Source organism: Buceros rhinoceros, unplaced genomic scaffold, assembly GCF_000710305.1.
Source record: "Buceros rhinoceros silvestris isolate BGI_N320 unplaced genomic scaffold, ASM71030v1 scaffold5248, whole genome shotgun sequence".
NCBI classification, from domain to species: domain Eukaryota; kingdom Metazoa; phylum Chordata; class Aves; order Bucerotiformes; family Bucerotidae; genus Buceros; species Buceros rhinoceros.
In genome coordinates, this window is record NW_010427302.1 from 1 (window position 1) to 23384 (window position 23384).

At 41.1% G+C, this 23384-nt stretch overlaps 2 protein-coding genes across 2 annotated transcripts in view; one reads left to right on the plus strand and one right to left on the minus strand.

Moving 5' to 3' along the window:
• Nucleotides 1–585: 585 nt before the first annotated feature.
• On the plus strand, nt 586–10527 carry BCAR3 (breast cancer anti-estrogen resistance 3; the record flags this gene model as incomplete). Its single annotated transcript, XM_010141827.1, has 8 exons — nt 586–1069; nt 1641–1741; nt 3522–4150; nt 6892–7007; nt 7850–8021; nt 8194–8317; nt 9124–9336; nt 10178–10527. Coding segments are annotated over 8 exons (2027 nt in total), but the record flags the coding sequence as incomplete, so codon positions are not given.
• Nucleotides 10528–14595: 4068 nt separating this feature from the next.
• FNBP1L (formin binding protein 1-like) overlaps nt 14596–23384 on the minus strand; it is a 28807-nt gene continuing 20018 nt past the window's right edge. The window contains 7 exon segments of the mRNA XM_010141826.1: nt 14596–14949; nt 15335–15483; nt 15977–16071; nt 16601–16733; nt 17331–17440; nt 19340–19354; nt 22886–23044. Coding sequence (XP_010140128.1) covers nt 14771–14949; nt 15335–15483; nt 15977–16071; nt 16601–16733; nt 17331–17440; nt 19340–19354; nt 22886–23044 — 840 coding nt within the window. The 3' untranslated portion in view covers nt 14596–14770.

The following is a 23384-nucleotide window of genomic DNA, read 5'->3' on the forward strand; positions in this document are numbered from 1 at the left end:
CCCGGAGCTCCCCCTGCGGGTCTCCTTCCCGCCCGGACCCGGCTCTCGCACAGCTGCGAGCTGCCCGCCGTGCTCCACCGCAGCGCGAGCAGCCCCCGCAGCCGCGTACGCGGCACTCCACTGTTAGATGCGCGTAGTTTATGACATGAAAGGACTAATTCAAAACAGAAAACCAGGATTGCTCTGGTTCTTCCTCGTACTGTGCAGTACTCACGAAGAACAGAAAAGGAAAGCTTCTGTCACGGTAATAATGGAAGGACAATTTCTGCCATCCTGTAGTAATGGCTTCTAAACTTGAATGTGACTGCCTGTTCAAATGATTTAAACTCTCAAATCCTGAGTCACTGCTTTCCCTTCATACCGAAGCAGGTCATGCTTCTGGCTGCTGGGCTTTTTCCAAGAAGCCCCTCCATATCTCTGCTGTGGGATGAGCTCTTAATTTTAGACTTGGAGGCATCTTTCTCCTACCACGTTTCACATTTTGCTTTGTATTCCTGGCTTTGACTGTCCTTCCAGAGCAGACAAACTAAGTCATACGTTTAAGAATATTTTGTTGCAATGCGTTGTTTGATTACTTGTTTTCAGATTCTGAAAGTATTTTTTTGTATAATTCTTTTTCCTCAAAGGTGGCAGAAGGCCTAGTTCAGAGAGATGGAGATTTTCTGATCAGGGATTCTCTCTCCAGTCCTGGGAACTTTGTTCTTACCTGTCAGTGGAAAAACACCTCTCAGCATTTTAAAATCAACCGAACAGTTCTAAGACTCAATGAAGCCTACTGCCGTGTTCAGTATCAGTTTGAACTTGAAAGTTTCACCAGTATCCCTGGCTTAGTTAGATACTATGTTGGGAATCGCACACCAATATCAAAGCAGAGCGGAGCAATTATTTTTCAGCCTATCAACAGGACTGTGCCTCTCAGGTATCTAGAAGAAAAGTATGGTGTAACTCCAGTGCAACAAAAAGAGCCAAGTATCCCTGAAGGAAATACAGAAACTGCAAAGAGGCTGAGTCTTGGTATATCCAGCATGCAGTCCCCGGAGCAGAGCATACCCAGAGGAAATCTATTAAGGTACTTGAATTTTGCTGTCCTTACGGAGGGAAATGAGGTAACTCCATCAGCTCCTGCTGTAGGTGATGTGAGTTTTCACTGTGATTTTAGATGGAAGGTGAGGCATGAAGGTTTGCTGATTTTTAGCAAACGATTCCCACAGAGCGAGAGCAAGCGTAGACTCTGGAAGCACAAGTGGTGCAACTTGTTCTTCAGTGCCTTGGCAAATCTGAACTAGTGTAAGACAGTAAATTAAAATAAAATGTTGTAGCTGCTCTCCAGAGAAATCTTTCTTTCCATATTTTATACTGATATTTGATCTGTGGGATAGTGGATCCTAATTTCAGTGTCCAAATCAAATGTTCCATTAAAAAGTCTCAGCATTCAAAGACACATCCTCACGAATGCTGTAGGGTCACACATACAGCCCATTTCATTGCTACAACAACAGCATGAAGTTCCTTTTATTCTTCTAAGCTGCCCAGGAGGAAAGCGAATGATCCTTTCACTGGTTTGGATTCTAGCAATTAAGTATGGACGTTAAGAGTTTTGCATTTATTGATGTTTTTGTTTGCATTTTTGTTTACCCTAGAAACAAAGAAAAAAGTGGTAGCCAGCCAGCTAGTCTGGATCATGTTCTGGAGAAAAGATTCCCTTTAAAGGCTCACCAGTCAGAGAGCTATCTGCTACTAGGTATGTTTTGTAATTAAATGTTTCACACGTAGAATCTGTGTATGGTCTGTTACACTTCGGACCAAAGTGAGACTCTTGAGTGTTCCGAGTACTGTATATACGGTTATATTTAATACACCTTACACTGGCCACTAGATTACTGCTTGCTCTTTAAGTCATTGGAACAGGCTTTGCTATTTACAATGCAGCAGCTAGTTGAGTACCTTAGCGCGCAGGCTTCCACACCAAACAAATGACAGCTACAGTTGGCATTAATATCCTATTGGCAGAATTACCTTTCCTCACCTGTGCTTTACAAGAACTGACTTGTTTCACTTATGTCATTCTGACAGTGAGTAGAAGCAGTATTTCATGGAAATCCTGGTAACTGCTTTTTCTCAGGGCAAACAGTGTGGAGATGTGGTAGTGTTCCTCACTAGGAGAAATGCACCACCATGGCTTTGGTACTCAGTTTTGTCCTTCTGTCTCTCTTGATCTCCTGCCTCCATCCCATCCCTTTTGCTGCTGTCTTGTTCTGTGGCCACTGTCAGCGTCTTCCTCCAGTGATACAGGGTGTACCAATGCTTGATCAGTTGTTGATCGTGGCTTTTTTCTCACATTCTTCAGAGGTTTATGCAATTGTCTCCATACTAACATACCATGTAAGGCAGGTTGCAATGATGCATCTGTTCCTTCATCGACAAATTCTAGTGTTTGACTTCCAAGGCTGCTAGTCCTTTTGAATGCAGTAGCTGTTAAAATGTATAGTGCCTGTTGTGGAAAGACTTCTTGAGACAAATAAAATTAAGTATTTGTCTAGTGAGACTATTTTGGTAGGAGTGTGCTCCTGTGTTCAACAGTGGGATGGACAGGCATTCATAAAACAAGCTCCTGTCCATCTCCAGTTGAATTGATTATCTTATTCCAATCCACAGATACAAATCTGTGGCTTCAGTTAACCTGAAGACTACTGCTGTGCACATTGTCACGAGGTCCTTCGAGCAGGTTCTGGTATCACGCTGCTTATGAGTGGTGGCAGACTGTGATTTGCAGGTTTTGTTCTCTGCATTAGTTGAGAGCCAGCTGGACAAGCAGTAAAGCCCACAAGATGCAACTGGCCACTTGGCTGTAAGGTGGCAGCAGATGCACTGAGAACTGCAGACTGGCAGTGGCTGATAGAGGGTTCGGTCCCATACTGGATGCCGAGGTTTACGTATGCAGTGAGTACAGGGTGAGGCACAAATACACAGAAGTACATGCTTGTGTTTCACCAGCTATTCAAATCAACTACTGTTGAGCAAAAAGATTAGCATCCCTGAAATTCATTCCTTCCATGCCTTATTGCAGGTTCAGGCTTGACTTTGGGAAGCTCTTCTTTCATCTCAAACTTGTCATTCACAGAAATGACTCATCTTTTATGTGGTGTGGCTGGAAGTTTCTGTTTTTACAGCCTAGATCAGGTTACAAAGCAACCTCCTGTTCCAAGCCACGGAGACTGTTCAGCTCTGACAGTATAACCTATGCATGCAGCAGGGACTGGAATTACTTCCAGCACTACCACAGAATAATATTACGGTGCAGCTATTCTTTGTATGTGAGATTTTGGAGGGATCAGCAAGTGAATGGAATTTCCTGGGTACCTCATTCCTCAAAACGTAATTTCATGTATGTTTTTGTCAGCAAATAATTGACATGATCTGACAATATTTTCCTCAGGAAATAGCATTAAGAGATGAACCCTGGGACAGGCATTGGGGACTGTATCTGGTTTTGCCTTCTAAAACACTGGTTTTCCCTGCAGGTTCAAGACATCCATCTCGATTACCTGAAGCAGATGCAGATTCCTGTCCGAGCTCTCCTGCGTTTAGAACAGGCAGTGAACCTTCTCTAAGCCCCACAGCTGTTCAGAAAGTCACCTCTGAGTCACAAGTAGGGGAAGCTCTTAGAGGATCAGACAGTCAGCTCTGCCCAAAGCCTCCACCTAAACCCAGCAAAGCTCCCCTGATGAAGCCCCCAGATTCTCCCTTGGCTTCCCACGGTTCAGAAGGACACTACTGCGAACTAAGCCCTGCCAGAGATCCTGCAGCAACCAAACAATATTTATGTCAGAAAAACAGCTATGTGGAACACCTGACACGAAAGGAAAGGGGAACACACTCATTCAGGAACTCTGAAACAAACTATCTGATCCTGGAAGATGACTTTGCACATCCTTTAGAAGCTTCTGCTGAGACGGCTAAAGAAGACACCATCTTTTCTGCACCCGTTTTTGAGACAGAGTCTAGTTTTAAACCAAATGATTTTGAATCCAGACTGCTTCCTCCTGAAAACAAGCCATTGGAGACATCAATGTTAAGAAGAGTTAAGGAGCTTTTCACCAACAACAATCCGAAGATTATTGCACAGCATATTCTTAGGATGGACTGCAAGGTAATAATAATTAAAAAATCCTTTGTAGTTTATATTGTGCTAATTTAGACTACTGAAAGAACTGATTTGAAAAGATTAATGGGTAGATTTGCAGCTGCTGTAATAAATGTATTGACTTGCTTGCGGGAATTTTTAGGGCAGTTTGTTTTGGTTTTTTTCCATTTGAAGAACAAGAATGTTAACAAACCCTTTGGACTAAGAATCTCCCCACCATCCTTGACTCAGATTGCCCGTGTTCCATACATCTTTTTAATCTCCTGTCAGTTGCTGTATATCTGTGATTCAGCCTTTCTTCTATACTGGAGGAAGAGCTACCTATGCTCTGGAAAGAACTACTCGTGACAGGAAATAGCCAGGGCAAACAGCAGGCAGACGTTACCTGGTTGCCATACTGCTGACCATCATATAAGGCATTCAGTGGAACTAAATATATTTAACCTTCTGAAATGAGCTGCTCTTCCAATCTTTGTCTGAGTCTCTGTCTCACAGCCAGAGAGGTGGTGTGGGGCAATAGCTAGGAGGACTTCTGCATTTCTGTCCTGTGAGAACTGTGCTGCTAGAAATTGTTTAGGAAGACATGAAAACACAAAGAACAATTTTTCACAGTGTAGACTTTGTTCAGCCGACAGGGCTTGGAGATCAGCTGTTGGATCAGAAGTACGTGAAGACAGACATCATCTCCGTATGAGATGATGACTTTGCCTAATAAAAGAAGTGCAAGTGCAGGTGAATCTGCACCACTCGCTGGGATGACAGTGCTCTACCTGTCACAGAGGAGCTAATGGGAACCAAGGTGTCACAGGCTTTGAGTTTTGGTCGTTTTTTTTTAAAAGCAACTTGAGAAGCAACACATGTGGCTCCGTTCTGGGCAACTCTACTGCAGACAAGAAAGGAAGTGGGAATGGTGGTGCTCCAGAAGGAGCACGTCTGCAGCACTTGGCTAGTGCTGCTGCACTGATTCACACCCTAGCTCTGGGAAGGGGGCGGTTCCGTGGAGTAGCAGTGGGATGCGTGTGTGTGAGTGCCTGCCAGCTGCTGGCTTCCTGCCAACAGCAAACACAGCTTCTCTCCGCAGTAGTGGCGTTGGCTGCTGTGACGTGAGACTTGATACAGACAGAGTGACTCAAAAAAACTCAGCTCCACAACTGGTATTTTCAGAATTGATAGATTGTGGCTTTTTTTACTGTAGATCCAAGAGTAGTAACAGCATTATCTATCATTTTAGTTCAGAAATTCACCATTCTCCTCTAACCTAGTAACAACAACCAGGATGTTTTTTCATATATTGTTAATGTGGCTTGAAGGCATAAGGTTTGTATGCCCTAGATAAGTAGTGAGAGGTTTTATATTCAATTAGCTCATTATTAGTCTCCTTATGATAAATTCTATGAACTTTGAAATGGGGTCAAGGAAGCTGGCCTGGTGGAAGTGTGGGAGCCTGTACAATTAATTAAGAGTCATTGGAGTGTTTTACAGAAGCAGAAATGGAGATTTTGGAGCAGGAACAGTAACTAGCTGGGCACTTAGTGAAGTCCATCTTCATCTCACAGCGCAGCCAGCCAGTGAAGGGTCATTCACTGGTAACGTGTTGCATACTACTGTGCTCCTAAGAACGGCATGATATAATGAGCTTGGCATGTCAACTGTGCCAGAATAAATGCTTTGTACTGAGATCTGGGATAAGGCTGAAGTTCACAGATCTTCTCATGTTGCATCAGTAGCTCAGTTTGCCTTTTAAATAATTACATTTCTCGTAATGAAAGAAGCATCCGTATGTGAAGTGATGGCGCATCTGCCACTGGCGTGCCCTAGAGGTCTTTTTGTGCCAGAGCAGCAATCAGTCAGGTAGATCGTCTGCAGGGGCTTTACGTCACTCCTGCCTCTCTAGAAGCGAAAAAAGGGTCTCTATGGTGCTACAGTTTGTACCAGTGAGTCTTGTTGTGTGGCCCAGATTGATGTCATCTTTTCCTTAGAGGAAAGCCTGCTGACGGCTGCATCAGAAAAGAGCAGGCAGATAGATTGGTTTGTAAGTGTGTCAACAGACAGGTCTAAAACTGTGATACTATGACATCATTATCATACTAATGTGGTTTTGCTTATAATTGCCATATATAATTGTTAGTGATACACCCAGTAGCTAACACAGTATGTTTAAAAAGCAAAGACAAATTGATGAGGGCATCAGCTTTCACATACTGACTTCCATCAGGCATTCTGCATTCAGTGTCCTCCTTGAAGTCCTTTTACTAATTAATTAATCCTTATGAGGACCCTGTGGCATGCTCCCAAAACATTCTGAGCAGTTTTTTCAGAAATGAAGGTGGTGAGGCAGAATCTTTAGGCCAAAGAGCAGTGCCACCCTGACAAGGATCAGGCCAAGAGAACGTGTTTCCTGAGGCTTGCATCTGACTCTTCTGCAGGAAGTGGAGGTTGGGTGTTTGAGAAACACTTTGGTCACACCTTCTGTATGTTTTCTGATGGCTGAATCATGGAAAAAAAATTGGGGTTTTTTTTTTTGTTCTTTTTTTTTGGTGGGTTTTGGGGTTTTTTTTGTGCAAGGCATTGAATGTGCATTAAGTTAATGAAATTTTTCTTAGATGACTGTACTAATGTTGCACACCATGCACTTTTAGCTCGACGTGCCCTGTACTAACCTGGAGGACTTCTGTGTGGCTAGGTGGTTTTTTTGATATAAGTTAATTTAATTTCAAAACTCATGCACTAATTTTTGCACTTGACAGGTGGCGAGGATTCTTGAAGTTTCTGAAGAGATGAGGAGGCTTATGGGAGTGAACTCTGGTCTTGAACTGATTACCTTGCCTTATGGACATCAGCTGCGCCTTGACCTAATTGAAAGGTAACTGGTCCCGTTACTCATTTCCAGGGCAGAAGAACAGAGCATTGCTACAGTGTACTCAACACTTCCGCAAAGAATGCTCTCCTGCATGTTTTCAGAATTCATGTGTACAGATAAGATAATTTAGTAAGATGGCATAGAACATTTTTGCATAGGAAAATTCCTTAAGGTCATGAGGAAACTCGACGTGCAATACAGGAGAGTGGGAATTGTAGCCAGGGCCATAGAGCTGGCCAACACCCTCCGCTCTCCTTTAAGAACTCAGGCAAACTAAAGTTCTGGGGGACCCAAAAATCCCAAAATCTAGCTGAGCGTGTGTGTGTGTGTTTGTGGAAGAGATTGAAGGTAGTAGCCTTCTGTGATGGGGAATAGGCTAGAGGAGCTACTGAAGTAAGAAATGATCAGCAGAGCTTTCTGTAAAACCTCTGCAAAAGTTAAAGGCAACAGTTAGGGTCTCCTCTCCCTGATGGTAGCTTTTCTGCTTCTCTACTTGAGTAGTTTGGTTGCTGAAATTTAGGGGAAAGGTCCCAGGATTTGAGTGTGGAGCAATTCTGGGGCAATTTTCCCAAAAGCGTTTGTTGATTCATTCACTGCTTGAGCAGAATTTTGTATAGTAGTAGTATCTTAAAAAAAATTAAAAACACAAATTCAAGGCCAATGCCTATATATATATATATATTCCATATAATGGCATTACTGCTTTTGATACAAAGTGAGAAGACTAAGTTTGGTGGGCACACCAAAACACTGAAAGGTACCTTCGAACTGATCTTCTCTGAACACAGGTACAGCATAAGAGATCATTAATTGTTTGTAACCATAAATTGTTTCTATTATTACAGGCACAATACCATGGCAATAGGCATAGCTGTGGATATCTTGGGTTGCACGGGAAATCTAGAGGACAGAGCAGCAACATTAAACAGGATCATCCAAGTCGCCGTGGAGCTGAAGGACGCACTGGGGGATTTGTATGCGTTTTCAGCTTTTATGAAAGCGCTGGAAATGCCACAGGTGAAATTCTGTTTCTCTTTGTGTTATAAAAGATGGAGTTGTTTGATGGTTTATTTGATTTAATTTATGCAATTTCTTCAAGACTAGACCAGAAACTTTGGCACTGGCAGTGTACTTTTTCCGTGCATTGCTATGGAGTCAGTAATGGGTAACACCTATTCTGTATCAACAGGTCACGAGGTTAGAGCAGACTTGGACCTCTCTGAGGCATCGTTATACCCAGACTGCTATTCTGTATGAAAAACAGCTGAAGCCCTTTAGCAAAGCTTTGCACGAAGGACAAGATGAGTGGACTAGTGAGTACTGGTGACAGTGGTTTCTATTTAGCCTTTCAGCTTTCCCACTGCGGATCCCCTGTGTAGGGAGATGAGGCAGCTGCTCTGTCAATAGCTGTGTGTGTTCCCATGTTAAAATGAGTACGTGAATTTATATAATGGAGGATAAGACAATGCAACAGAAGGCAACAGTCTGCCAGCCAAACATCAGTCTGTGCTTGTGTGCACGTACCCACGCAGAATATAACACTCCACCCAAACACACACTCCCTCCCACAGTGGAACTCTGCATCATCTTGCCTCGAAGACAGGGAAAAAAAAAATCTCCAGGGGAGCGTTGCTTCTGGAGGTTTTGTTTTGCCTACTGGATCAGAGGATGAATCCTCATATACAAAGAATGGGTTAATCAAGTAATTCCTCTGATCACGGCAGGTGCTCCAGCACCAGATTCTTTGCAGCTCTAGTCTCCAAAGGGCTGCAAGATGGAGATAACGTTTCTTTAAGAGAATGGGTAGAGAAGGAAAACTTTTAGCCTCACATTTATCTGTTGGAATGACCCAGCTTTTACATGTTTAAAATCCCTCTGCCACTGTCTTAAAATTAATTCAACAGAGCCTTCTCCCATAGCCAGTACAGTTTTCCAACACTAATTTGTCTTGGCTGTCTCTCCCACCCAGTCCACTGGAACCTGGTGGGACAGCTCTATCTATCTGAAGCGGGAAGACAGACAAACAGTAGTTTCCAACTTCGAATAGTGCAGTTATAATACCTGCTTCAGTTAGGTTTTATAATGTCTGATACGATTCATTTGTTACTCTCTACACCAGAGACCATCGGTGCTCCTCACAGCAACGTGACAGTGCCACTGCTGATGCCTCTCATTACCTTGATGGAGCGACAAGCTGTTGTTTTTGAAGGCACGGACCTGTGGGAAAGCAGTGACCAAAGCTGTGAAATAATGCTCAAGCACTTGGCCGCAGCTCGTCAGATAGCACAGAACGCAGACATGTACCGCTTGACTGCCGAACGGATGCTGGAAGGTAGGGAGCACTCGTAGGAGAAACTGCAGTACATTAACAGAAGGGGGGGGAGGGGTACATCTGAAGAATAAGGTCTTTGCCTAAGCGCCACTAAAAGTTAGTGCAAGAAATTATTGCCCTTCCGTGGGGGCTGAGCTAGATTGTAGCTATGTCCTGCAGGAAACTCAGCCCAAGGACAACATCGATACTGTTGGTAAGCGGGTAGTAAATCATTCATCATTACAGCTCTCCAGTAAGCCACAGAGCACACATTTTTTGCTAAACACACTCAAATTCTCATGACTTTAATACGCTGACCCTTCTAGCAACTGGACAGAAGTACAGTAAGGACCGAGGACAACTTCCTGTTTCCTGTACGGTTGAGAATTCTGACTGATTGCAAGTAGAACACCACTCATCATAACTAGATTCTCTACAGCAGTGCAAGATGCAACACCAAGATGTTGACCCTTTTGCAGCCAGAAAGCAGCAACACGTTAATAACAGGACTTTGTATTTTAAACTTGCAGGGAAAAAGGGAGGGAAGGGAACTATTTCTGCAGGCAGCACGTATACATCAGTAATTACGTTTGTCAGGCTGTACTGACATTCTAGACCATCGGAACTGAGCAAAGGAGAGCCCGTCCCAGTGCCCCTAGAGCCATTTGTGTGCTACTAGAATGTCACAAATGGAAAAGATTTCCACTGTTTCTCTGGCTAGCTTGTTAAAATCACGGTGCAGAAGGAACTAGCACACCACAGCCTAGCTTATTTAGAGGGAACACAGTTCAAAGGCCATTTCTCCTGAATAAAAAACTTGCCTGATGGTGATACTGTGCGGTTCTTTTTACTTACTTACTAGGTTTCCAGCCAGATGAAGAGATGAGTGAAATCTTCAAGACAGAATTTCAAATGAGATTGCTCTGGGGCAGCAAAGGAGCACAAGTTAATCAAAATGAAAGATACGAGAAATTCAGTCAGATTTTAACTGCACTTTCCCGAAAACTGGAACCTCCTCCCGTGAAGCAGGTGGAACAATTAAGTATATAAGACTTGCCGACACTCTTTAAATTATATACTTGAAATAACCTTAGCTTTCTTTTGGCAATTTGATACTGCACAAACCTCTTGCATTTCACAAAATGTTTAGAACTTTTAACTGCACAATGCACATTTGTTTTAAAACTACTGATTTCTAAACAAATTATTTATTTTCTGTGTTGCCAGGCCCTTTAACCACTTAGGTTATCCCTGTAAGATAGTCTTACAGCTTTTTTTTTGCATTTCGCCGGAGTTGCAATGTTTTGATAATGCCTAGGAGTAAGGGCATTGGCATATTAATATTAAAATGACACAAATCATGTAAATAAAATGATATAGTAAGTATGTGACATTGCAGAAAATGTGTTGTGTAATATTCTTTTAATGAATATAAAACTCTCTATATAGAACTGTGAATTAAAGTGTTTCTTCAATTCAGCTCGCAGAAGTACTGCAGGTTCCAGAAGTGATCCTTTATCTCTGAGCACAACAGAAGGCTCAAGTATCCCTGCACCGATGAAAGCAGAAAATCAGTTGTGTCTGTGTTGGGACAACTTAGAGGTGGTTGGGTTTGTTGTTTTTTCTGAGACAGCTGCTGTTGTACTTTGGCTTTTGCTGGAGCCTGCACAACAGCTATGCTGGCAGGAATGAATGATGAAAGGGCAAGAACAAACAATCCAGATAAATGACTTCAGGTATGAGTGCATGTGGGTGTATATCTGTATCAAACTTCCTTCATTTACTGAGGCTGAATCATTTTGGTAAGTAGTGCGTGTTTTAGTTTTTATTCCTTGGAGTAAGGCAAAGCATAAGCTGGTAGCACTTTTTATAGGAAATCAGTGTGCATGGTGTTTAAAGACAGTGCTTCAGCAGCACGTTCCACTTTGTCACACACAGAATTGGTGTATAAACTTTATCCTCAGAAGCTGTGTAAATATTTGAGCAAGAACTAGGATCAGAGCTGTACGTGCTGATTGTCAGTAAACACGTTTCTGGAGTGAGATGTTACAGCCTCTGAAAGTATCTGAGTAGGCTAACAACAAAACCAGCACCAGAATGGTATTATCTGTTCCTCCCATCTACAGTCATAGCAGGGGTTCTACCACCGTAACAGGTTACAGACCTCATTCGGAAAGGCTCCCAATCAATCGTAACAGAAGACAAAGGGGGAAGCTAATTCTGTAGAACATGAAAAGATTTTTTTTATTCCATGAAAATATTCTCAACAGAGAACACTATTTTTAAACAAAGCATTTAACGTTTAGGAAATCAACATGTGCACAAAAAAGGATTAAAAATTACTGGAAAATGCAAGATTCTTGAAGACAACTCACGTTCAGAATTTTCGAATAAGTGATTTAGAACTACCTGTGCAAGTACAAATGGTTTTTTCCTATGTTTAATAACCCTCATACAAGTTGCACTATCCCTCATGAAAGCAACTTGCCTCCAAAGGAAGCAAATCTTGGTTTTAGAAAAACAAACAGTAGCATGAAAAGAACGTTTAGTCCTTTACAAGGAAGTGTTATTACTGACCTGCAAGGCTGTCACCCAGGCAAACCACAGACCTTTCAGCAGAAAATACACAGATCACATTTCCTCCTTGCCTCTAACTCAGAAATAAAAAAGCACTAGATTTAAAACAAAACAAACCAACCCCAAACCCAAAAAACTACCTATGTAGTTTCGTCAGTATTGAGTAATGTCACATTATTATATAAATAACCCTGTGTACAAGCTCCAAAAATCTAAACTTTAGAGTGTAATAGCCCCCATAATACACTAGGTCAAGCTGTGTAATAGTGGTATACATAATAAAAGGAACAAACCTCTACACAAGTCACTCAAATTCAGTTTTACTGGTAGTACAGTTCCTAATAACACCGAAATGAAAAAGAACCCAGCACTGCTGCACCCCGATACTGCTTCAAACCCCACAAAGCCCAGGATCTCTTGATTATCATTTCACTTCCCCAAACAGCAGGTGGCTGAGTTGACAAGCTCGCTTTGACACAAGTATCCCTCCCCCACCAGCCCTAGTCTAATTCTTATCACCCTAATAAATCAGATATGACGTATTTAGTAATAGAACCACAAATGGGAGGCAAGACAACAAAGCAATAGGGGCACTGCAGACAACTCTATTTACACGTATAAACATATCCAAATTTCAATTGTTTACAAGTAAAAGTGCACATAGATCATTACGAAGTATCACTCAAATTTCAACTTGTCCATACAACAAAGCATCACCTGGAAACGGACTAGCACTGCAGTAATTAAAATTGGAACTTCATAGTGAAAAACTAAAAGACAGTTTCCATAAAAATATTTTTAAAAAATATTAAAAGTCAAATGAACAGATACACGTTTCAATGTATAAAATTCATGATGCACCATGTATCCAGTAAAGTAGAGCTCTAGAAAACACCTACCGTGGCTACCTCAGCAGCTGCAGCACTGTGAAAAGAAGAGCTGAGACACAAAGCCCTTTGTGGGATACTCTAAGTGGTAGTGTTGGCAAACAACAGATTTAGGCACTCTAGTTTAAGGCAGCAGTTGAATGGCAAGTGGTGGACTTCCGAGAACAGTCATTAGCTTGCAGCGGTGAATCTCTCTGGTGCTCCAGGTTTTCAGTGCTCACAACAGGTTACTGAAGTGCTGAAGATGGACCACAGTTCTAGGAGTTTCTCTTGATTGCATTGTAGACTAGAGCTGAGATGTATCGTTTCCCCAAATCAACAAAAATACATTAAGGTGTCTTATCAGTTACGCCAAAAACTGGAATGTAATGATGGTTGCAGTGGTATAGTTATAGCAGCATACATGGATACTGGGATGAAACTCTAGTGCTGAAGATACTTAAAGAAAATGATTTGTTACAAAATCAGACAAGCAACGATGGCAAAGTGTTATGCAGACATGCCCGACTGGCCCTAGGCATGCAGGAGGAGGTTAACAGCGAGCGTGGAGGTGGCACAGGCAGACTGCTAACCGACATACCTAAATGACTGCCACGTACAATGAGTTGGAAGAGAGCGTAATTGAGACAACGGAAATGTAGCACAAGCTAAGATATAGGTTGTGCATCTGGGACAATGAAAATAAAACAATCTGAGGAGCAGTAGCCTTTTTACTTGGGTAATGGAACTCTATTTTCCTGCACAAATTGAAGAATTTACCTAGGAATGGAGATGCTAAGATGTTAGTGACTAAACGTATGTCTGCATGCATTCATGCAACTAGCTTTTCCCCTGGGGCCTCCCAGTCTAGTACCCCACCCCCACCCGCCCCCCCAGCAGCTGCATGTAACCTCCTTCAAGATCTCGCCCATTTTCTCAGAAACCCGCTTCAGGAACCTGCAGTCCAAGAGGAAAAAGAAAAGAACAAAGTTACTGAAGGCCTTCAGAAGACAGGGAGGCGTGCTCAAATTCTAACAGGCCGTTCTCAGTGGCTATACACGAGCCTGGTACTTAATTCCAGAAACTCGCATTAGAAATACAAGCCACAGCTTTTGGTTACCTTTTTTCTCCCCACCTAGCAATCAAGTAGTGCAGTGCCGTTTCCAGTTCTCCTCAGTGATTTAACAGTGAGGGGAACTACTGTACATTTAAGACCTTGATTTCAAACTACACATGATGCGATTCAAAGACTTGGCTTACAGGCACAAATTAAGAATACAGAATCAGTCCCTTTTCAGGAGCAGAGAGGTTTCAGTAAGACATCAAGCATTACACGCGGTCTCTTTTTTTGTTTGTTCAATGTATCGAGTTACAACAATGAAGTTGTGTTCAATATGCAACATTCTACGTTACAAGTACTGAAAAGGAAGGAGAGAGGCAGGTCAGTGGACTTTCTGTCCTTCTTAATCATAATGTTTTTTCCTGAGTTTTTTGGTTAGCTTTCAGAATCAGAAAACATCTTCCTGTTTAAGAAGTGAAAGCTGCCAAGTATTTGCTAAGGAAGGAAATTAATAATTTTCAGTAACTGAGTTCAGTTAGTTATTAGAGGAAAAAACCCCTCTAAGTCACAAAAGTGGGAACCGTAAATCTTAGAGATCTTTCAAACCAAGTAAGTTTTCAGTTCTCTATGGAAAAAAAAAAGTGTTCTACAGAACAAGCGGGAATCTTGGTCTTTCTCAGGCTGAACTGCATTTAGTGCTTTGTAAAGCAGGAACACCAGATCAGTTAAACAAAGCAGAAGACATTGGTCAAAATTACCGACCAGTGTAAAATGCATAATTGAATGTGGTCATCTCTGAAAAACCCCGAAACTACAGCAAACTCACATTGCGAACAACTGACCATTGCTGACGTCCGGTATTTTAATGCTTTCCAAGAACCTGTGTAACTTTCTATTTTTCCACTACCTTCCCTGGGGAATGTACAACTGAAAGCTGCCAGTTTACTGTTGCTTAGATATAGGTTACTGCACCTTTGCTGTTTTTCTCTAGCGTTACATCTATATATGATGTTGGCACGTAGCCTTCCTCTCCGTTATGTCTTCGAGCTCTTGTCCACCCATCTCCTTTGTCCTCCTCAATAATGTACAGAATTTCCCCTTCTTTCATTGCTAGAGTGCCTTCATTATGACCTGGGAAAAACAAGAGACAAAGACATCTCAGTGTTCAGACTGAATTTCAAGTCATCTTTTTCCCAGGACAGAGTTTCCAGATTATATATAAACAGGAAGAACCAAAAATCTGTGCAAGGGACCATATGGTCAAACAAACAGGCTTACAGACGAAAACCTAGTCCAAGTTGTAAAGCTGAACATTTGCCAATAGCTGTGCTAGTATTTATTGTAAAGCAGCACAAAAGTGTACCGCTCACGAATTGAAGTGATTTGTAAAAAACTTCCACTGCTCTTATAAGCAACTCGGTTAATTTACTTCTAATAATTTTACCTGTCTTCTCTGTGACAAAGAATCCATACTACCTTACAGTTACAGATTCGTGGTGCCTGTTGTTAACCTTACCATCGAACGGATAGAGTGCCTTGCAATGTCCTATAGCTGGTAACGGATCATCATCTTCAAACTCGTCGTCAAACTCATTGGGATGTGCGTGTTGCTGTGGTGGGCCTCGAACTTCCTGATTTGCGTCATCTGTGTAACTCCCTTCAGGGCTGTAACACAGTGATTGGAGCGTAAGGCCTCCGAAGAGTTCCTGGCTCTGAGACTCAGAACACGCGCATCACAGAAAGGGCAGACTGTGGGTATTGCTCTAGGAAAGGCTATTAGTTCTGCTATTTGCTGCTAGAGATGATTTTCTGAAGATACTGATCTAACAAAGGCCTGGACTGAATTCTGCTACAAAAAACAAACATAAATTTGTCCTGATGTACCTGTCTCTACAGAACATGGAAACCTGGTGAGCCTTGTCCAATGGAACACGATAGCACTGCTATTTAATGAGAACCTGTTTCAGTTAGACTATTTTTTTTTTAGTACCATAATGACATGAAGTGACCTCTAGAACTCAGAACCAGTGAGATTTTCCTTTGGAAGGGCATACACTTTCCGAAGATAAGTAACAGCCATCGCCTAGTGTTAACTATCAAAGAGGCGTACTCATCCTAGTGTAAGATACAAAAGCAATAAAGATAGAATAATAGTGACCTCTCTCTGCCCTGCGTTACAAGGTGGTTGATATCACTGCTGTGCCGCCTGTCGCTTCTGGCTGCTACTTTACCTTCAACTTCAGAGAGCCAGGCCTTGGGGGAAGAAGAAAAAAAAGACAAATACTGGCATCAAAGAAAACTTCATTCTAAACCAGCAAATTTCATTTAAGAAATGCACTTAGCAGCTAAGTTTACTTGTCAGCACACAGCCACATAGGGACTGCAGTCACCTGTGAAGTCTCGTAAGTACTCACTTGAAGCGTGAACCTATCCCTCATGCTTGAGCATGACTTATACTCCATATCGAGTATATACTCCATATCTTACTTATAACCCAATACTAGTCTTAAGGAAAAAAATTATTCTGAAATCCATATGTGGTTAAAGATCAATTGGTTAATAAGAAATTCTTCTAAACAGTTTGCATTTTAATAATGTACATCTTAATGTAGCTAGATGCACGTGCTTGAAAATATGGTAACCCACAAAACAATTGGATCGGGGCACCTTCTTAAATCAAGTAGTTTTTCTGGGTGCTATATTCATAACCCTATATTCATAAGGCAAACTACAATTTTACCACTCATTTACATTTTCCAAGATACTGTTTTAAGAGTCCAACCTCATTCTTGTGTATTTCCATCCGAAGACGGTCCATATTGCTCATAGTCTCAGTTAGTTTTGGTTGCAAACTGCCTGGATCACCCATCTGAGGATTTTTTTCATAAACATCCTTCATCTTGATGAGGGCATCTCTAAAAACACACAAACCCCAAGAATAATTATAAACACGACATACATCACTGCCGGCTCATTAAAGCTAAAATAATGTCTGTGTGTACGAGAGCCTGACCCACGTAAGATACTAAGCACAGGCATGAACTGCTGCTCCCCGCACCACGCCTAAATCCTTTTCCCATTCGCTCATCTCAACACTCTGCCTTCCTTTCTTGTGTCGTGCACAAGGACTCCAGCTGTCGATTTTTCACCCAGTATTGACACTATTTCCCATAATGTGTCTTATTGACAATTCCCTAAATATTGGTAACATTCTTAATGCACTAAGTTGCAGCTCTCTTCCTCAACAGACCTGTGACTCGATTTAATTGTTTTTTGGTCGCATGCTTTTGGATCCAATGTTTCGTGCAATGTTAGGATCAAGACGTGTACTATAGGAAGGCAGACGGAAGCAATGCTGACAGAACCGACGTACAATAATTCGTGAACTCAAAAATGCTTGGTAATAGCGTGGACTAGTAAATTCTCTCCTAGCTTCTCAGCACTGTTGGCTTAGGTGGAGGTTTTCAAAAGAAATAAGAGAGAACCATGATAAAACTCAGAAATGCATTCACTTTTGGTCTGTTTCCTTCTGTAGTTCTCTGTTGAGTTCATCAATTCTCTGTTGCAGTTTCTTGCGTCTTTGTTCTGGAGGGAGATGGCTGAAGTCCTCCAGTGCAGGGCCCTGCAAGGAAAAATACTATTAAGCAAGTAATGGGCACATATCTGGAGAGCTGAACTGACATACCCACACACAGACAGTGTTCGCTGGAAGCAGGATGGCCCTTCCTAAAAACTCTGACACACAGCCCTCTAGGAGGGCGCAACAGAATAAATGCACGTTCTTGCTGCCAGATCGCAGTCAGTCATTCAAGGTTCTTTCTGCCTGCTGTAACAGCTGGCTCACAGATGTCACACAAAGTCTGCAGACGTTATTTTTCTGAAAAGCTGAGCCATGTACCTCCTATTCTATCCACTGCACTTAAAGGACAGAATCAATTACTATTGAGTAATTTCAGTCAGAACAAAAAATCTAAATTGTGCTAGTAATAATAATAATGTATATAATTGATTCTTTCTCTGGAAAGTGCGTGTGTTCTATGGTGTTTTGGGTGCTATCAAAAGGAAAATACTGTATTTTGGATCTTCATTCCGAAGTACAGTTATAGTAGGGTTTTGGGGTTTTTTTTTGGAAATTCAGCAATCTTGCTAGAAGAGTTCTTAAAACTTACAAAATTCTGATGCGTTTTACCTTGAGTAAAACTAGTTCACAGAGCACAGAAAAGGCCTTTGTAATGTCAAAATTCTGACTTAAATTTGTTAATCTGAATCAAAACTTGATCAAATATTCCAAGACTCCCTCTCCTTTTCTTCCTTCCTTTTTTCCAACTTAAGACCACCTCTTATTGTGAGCCCAAACCTACGAAAGTTTGAGTGCCGGCTTGCATCAAGATTATAAACAGGATGGAAGAACTTGGGCTTGAAAAGCACGGGAAGAGATTTTTACCTATTTTGCGGGTTTGTTGTGAAAACTCTTCCCCTCAGTAGGAGAGACATCAACAGTGTTAAGAAGGAAATATGGTACATGTCTTAGTAACAGAAAGGCACGTTACATTATTTGTGTCCTAGTCACCTAAGAAAGGTGGTTTTAGCCCAAGAAACCCACTTGCCATTACAGGAACCTTCCACGGAGGCAAACCAAACTGCATTTTTACAGCATTTCTTTTGTTGAGAGGAAACTTGACTGCTGAGATTTTGACACAAGCAGCCTTAGGGTCAGGTGCCCAAATTTCTAATACCCCGCTTCTTGCCTCTCAACTTCTTGCTTCTTTTGCACTTGTAAAATCATCATCTCACTGCTTTTCAACAAGGGAATACAAGACACCGTAAAAGGAGGGAAGTCAAGATATGTTTCCAAAATGAAGCAGAAGTGTTTCTTTCTGGAGGAAATAAAAAGAATTTAAATCCTTTTACACACTACAAAGAAACAAGAAGACAATCGCATCCTCTGCGTCTTCCTTCCTAACAGGTCAGGCAAAACCAGAGGATCCTGCAGCAGTGATCAGAAGGGCAGAGGTCTTTTTGTGAACTGCTGCTGATGTACTCTGCAAAACAACCATGTTGATTAAGGTGTGGTTTTCATTTAATATAACAGCTTCCTAATGTTCCTAAGTATAAAGGATCATCTCCCCTGCCATTTTTGTGTTAAATTCAAAGGAGTGAATTTTACAGTATTAAGTATTTCTCCTCTACAAGTTTTGTCACGTTTTCATATACCTATTTTATGCTGCTTTAACAATTTTCCTGACAAAGAGAAATCACCAGGTATTTCCCTCGTTACCAACTCGTGAATACTGGTCAACCCTAAAATTCCAAAATGACAGATTTAGTTGCAGCCAGATCACACGTCTGATCATCTTACATTCAGTATGGATGATTAGGAAGACCGTGTATATGAGTGGAAAATCTGAAGACGTATTTCAGCACCTGACTTGAAGCAGTTATGACATGGAAACACTTTCAAAAGGTTACTCTCATGCTATCTTAGCAGAAGTACAGCAGACAGATCAGCACACAGGCTTACCATCTTCACCGACCACTGCACAGTTCATTTGAAAACAGAAAGAAACGGGAAATTATTCACATGCAATGACCAGTTACAAAAATGATTAATGCCTAAAAATCTATCCTTAAAATACTACTTAAGGATTATAGTTTTCATTCATTAAAAAAATACACTTTACTGTCAGTACAAGAAAAGCGAAATACAATAATCAGAAATGCACTTCTGCTATAAGAATTACAACATTGCTAAGTGATAATGGGTAGTTTAATTTAGGTAATTCTAATACACAACTTCATTAAACTACGTTTGAATTTTACTGTTTTGAATAATACGCTAAAGAACTTCTATTGTAGGAGAAGAAACAAACACACAGCCAGCACTGCACAAAATAGCAGAATTTGATGATGATGGAGGAGGATTGGTCAGCCAGATGCAAATAATTTGGTCATTATAGCTAACAATCCACTAACATCACTTTTTTTAAAGTAAATTTCAAAATGTTTTTACTTTATTTTCACAGTAGAACTCCAAAAAACCAAAAATCTTTTTCAAGTTTAGAAGTTACCAATTTTACTTTCTGAAAAGAGCATTCGGGTCATCGGTACTATCCTAGAAATATTTTAGTCCAGATAAAAACAGAGACATTTATATGGTAAAAACTTTCAGCGTTAGAGGAAAAAATGAAATCTCACACACGGGGGGTAGTATCTTCATTCGGAGCATTGTGAAGATCTACCACACCTTCAAGCACTTTGGACAACCCTTTCCAGAGAAGGGCCAAGCAACTTTTAAGATTTGTTACTTCTTGACACTGTCTATGACCCTCAGCAATTGTTAAGACTCTTGATTGGGGCGCATACAGAAAATTACGATTTCTAGGAATGAGAAAACTAAAGCACCTTCACAAATGGTATTTTACTAGAAGCTACAGAATAAACTTGTTTCCTTTAGAAAGAGTCTACCAAGAAAACACAAGTGATGTTTATGTTTACCTATCAGTGTTGGCACTGCATCTACCATAGAATCCCAGGCTTGAAGGGACCTCAAGGATCATCTGGTCCAACGTTTCCTGGCAAAAGCATGGTCTAGACAAGGCGGTGCAGCACCCTGTCCAGCTGAAACTTGGAAGTGTCCAGTGGGGGGGAATCCACCATTTCCCTGGGGACATCATGCCAACGGCTGATTGTACTCACAGTGCTAGAATTTTCTTCTTGCGTCCAAATGGAATCTCCCCAGGAGTAAACTGTACCTGTTACCCCACGTCTCTTCCACGTGACCCCTTGTAAAAATGGCGTCTCCACCTTCTTTGTTGCCACCCTTTAAATACTGGAACATGTATCAGAGGCACTGGGGAAAGACCTCTCATAAGCACTAACGCTATCTGGAAATGCTAAGATTTCCAGGTAGAACAACTGGCATGTAATAGCAGTACTAATAAAGCAAATTACCCTTCCTTACGCTTGGACACTTTTTTCAATAACCCATTCTGCAGGTTCTGTTTGCTGCTTTCGCTGTTTATCACGGTAGAAAAATCTAATGCGTGATGCACAGAACGAGGACAGTCTGGTTTTGTGATCTCCAGTGCCGTGAGTGAAATCTGGTACAGGGCACATTAAACAAAACAACCAGTATTGATACTGGCTGACACGTGCCAACTCATGAATAGATCTTGGTAGAAGCAGAGGTGAATTAAATACCATTTGGTAGGTCTGCATGCCAGTACCACTGGGTCATCATTTTCCAGGGACAAATCGGTGGAAACAGCGTCACGTACTAGCAACTACTAAGCGCTGAATCAAGATACACTGTAAAGATTAAAGACTGATCAATAAGATCTGTTAGAATAACAGTGTACATTTACGTTGAAAAGGCACTCAGTATGTGATAAGGTGATGTCTGTTAAAATGCTTGCAAGGAACTTCAAAATATTTTTTAAAATGCTCGTCATGAAGATCTACAGAGATTAACTGTTGTGAGATATTTGAGTTAAATCCTGCAAATCCAGATTTGCAGGATATGAATCCTTGCTAGTTTTATGGTACGCTATTCTGTATTAAATTCATTCACTTTTGCAACATGAACCATGAATTCTAAAGAATAAAAAAAAAGGGGGGGTTCATTTTCCATTAGCATTCTGTAGTTGTTACAAGATTGTCTTTTGCCTCAGTAAGAGGTTCTAGAGTTACTGACATTACAAGCTGCTGATTTGTAAGCCAGGAGTCAATACATTTAGGGATCAACAAAAAGGAGGAGTACAAGATCGGCGCCATTTCAATAACCATCTGATCCAGTTAGTTCCTCACCGAGTACTCAAGAAGGAACGTTATCCTCATGACCAGAACAAAGTATGATATAAGTGATTCAGAAGGGGAGAGGAGAAACTGTCCTCCATAAATACCTGGAGAACCTCAAGAATTTTCTAAAAACTGGTGGTGGTGGAAAGGCTATTTCCAAGACACCTGTGGGCCTGAAATAAAATCCCACAACGTGACTTAAAGAAAGTTAGGTTTTAGGTGGAACTCACTGTATTTCAGAGTGGCAGCAAGGAAGCCTCAAAATCATAACTTACTGCATTATCACACTGCCGTACTCTGATTTCCAGATTACGTCAACAGTAGTCAACTATTCTTGGTGCACAAGACAGCAAGTCAGTGTTCTTTCCAACTATCGCAAAAATCATGAATTGCATAAAATCAAAGGAATTACATATAATTAAATCGAATCGATTATCTCATTATCTGGATCAATAAACACTGTAAAACGTACATAAACTGGGCAGCCTATGCTTCACCAACGTTAGCAGGAAAGCGCCGATACATTTAGCACTAGTATCATGAATGTTGCTAGGAAACTACTTTTTTCCCTTTTGTTGTCTTCCAAACAAATTCTGTTTTGCAGAATATGCCACTCTGAATTAGTAAATGAAGTGATAAATCTCAGGCAGTGGTATTTCATAGTAATTTTTCAGTAATTTTACCCAAAAGAACCTTGGGCAAACAAGAACAATTTATTAATCGGAAAAAAAGCATTAAAATGGCAACGTTTCAAAAATCAGTATTTTGGAATCTGCAAGCGCCACGGGCTACAGCATTTGATGTGCAAAAGAACTGAAATTGCTCCCTTCTGAGTTCTGTGCCGTAATCAGCTATTATTATTTCAATTCAAAGTCAGCAAATAAGACATCTGATCTGTCAGATGCTTCTTGTGGTCACCACATACCCAGTGATAAATTACTGCAAAAATACGTTACATGATGGTAGGAAAACATTTGTCAATGTGAACAACAACGAAGAAAGGTACCAAACACATGCTGAGCACCCTCTTTATAACACCTTTCTTTTAGGCACAAGTATTTGAAATGCAATAAGGAGTATTTCTATTTTATTTCTAACCTGTTGGTAACTTGCGTAACGTGAAACAAAGTATTCTGAAAGTGACCTTATAGCTGCAGTGTAATTTTTAACAAAGCAAGCCTTATAATGAGGGTGAAGAGCATTAGAAAAGCCACATCACAAACACACTGTTCATAGCCCATCATGCATTTCAACTTGTTATCAAACTTACCCCTCTTTTGAGGCTTCTGAAAGAAGGAATTCTGGGCTTCCCTGTTTTTATGTCACTCATGCAATAATGCACTGGTTCAATGGAGAATATGGGATACTGGGACCCATTAGGAGTACTGGATGTGTATAAACTAGTAGGGGTTAGGGGTGGGGATTGTGGCTAATGTGGAAATAAAGAAAGCAATAAATAAGCCAAATGTTCAAAGTGATTTTAAAATGAAAATTCTGACTCACAAAAATAAAGTTTCCATCCAACAGAGAAACAGCTTGTAACATTCCAGACACATTTTTACTACTACTGTATTGGTTTTAAAAGGTTTCAGGCATTAATTAATCTTCAGAGTTACCACTTGGTGCAGAGAATGAAGGAATAGTCAAAAAAACTTTAGACTCCACAAGATCCTAACAAAGGCCCAAAGCTGCCTGTCTCTCTTCTTAAAAGAGGAAGTTCTGCTTTTCCCAGCTTTGGTTACAGCCATTCTGAGAAGCTTGTGCATTCC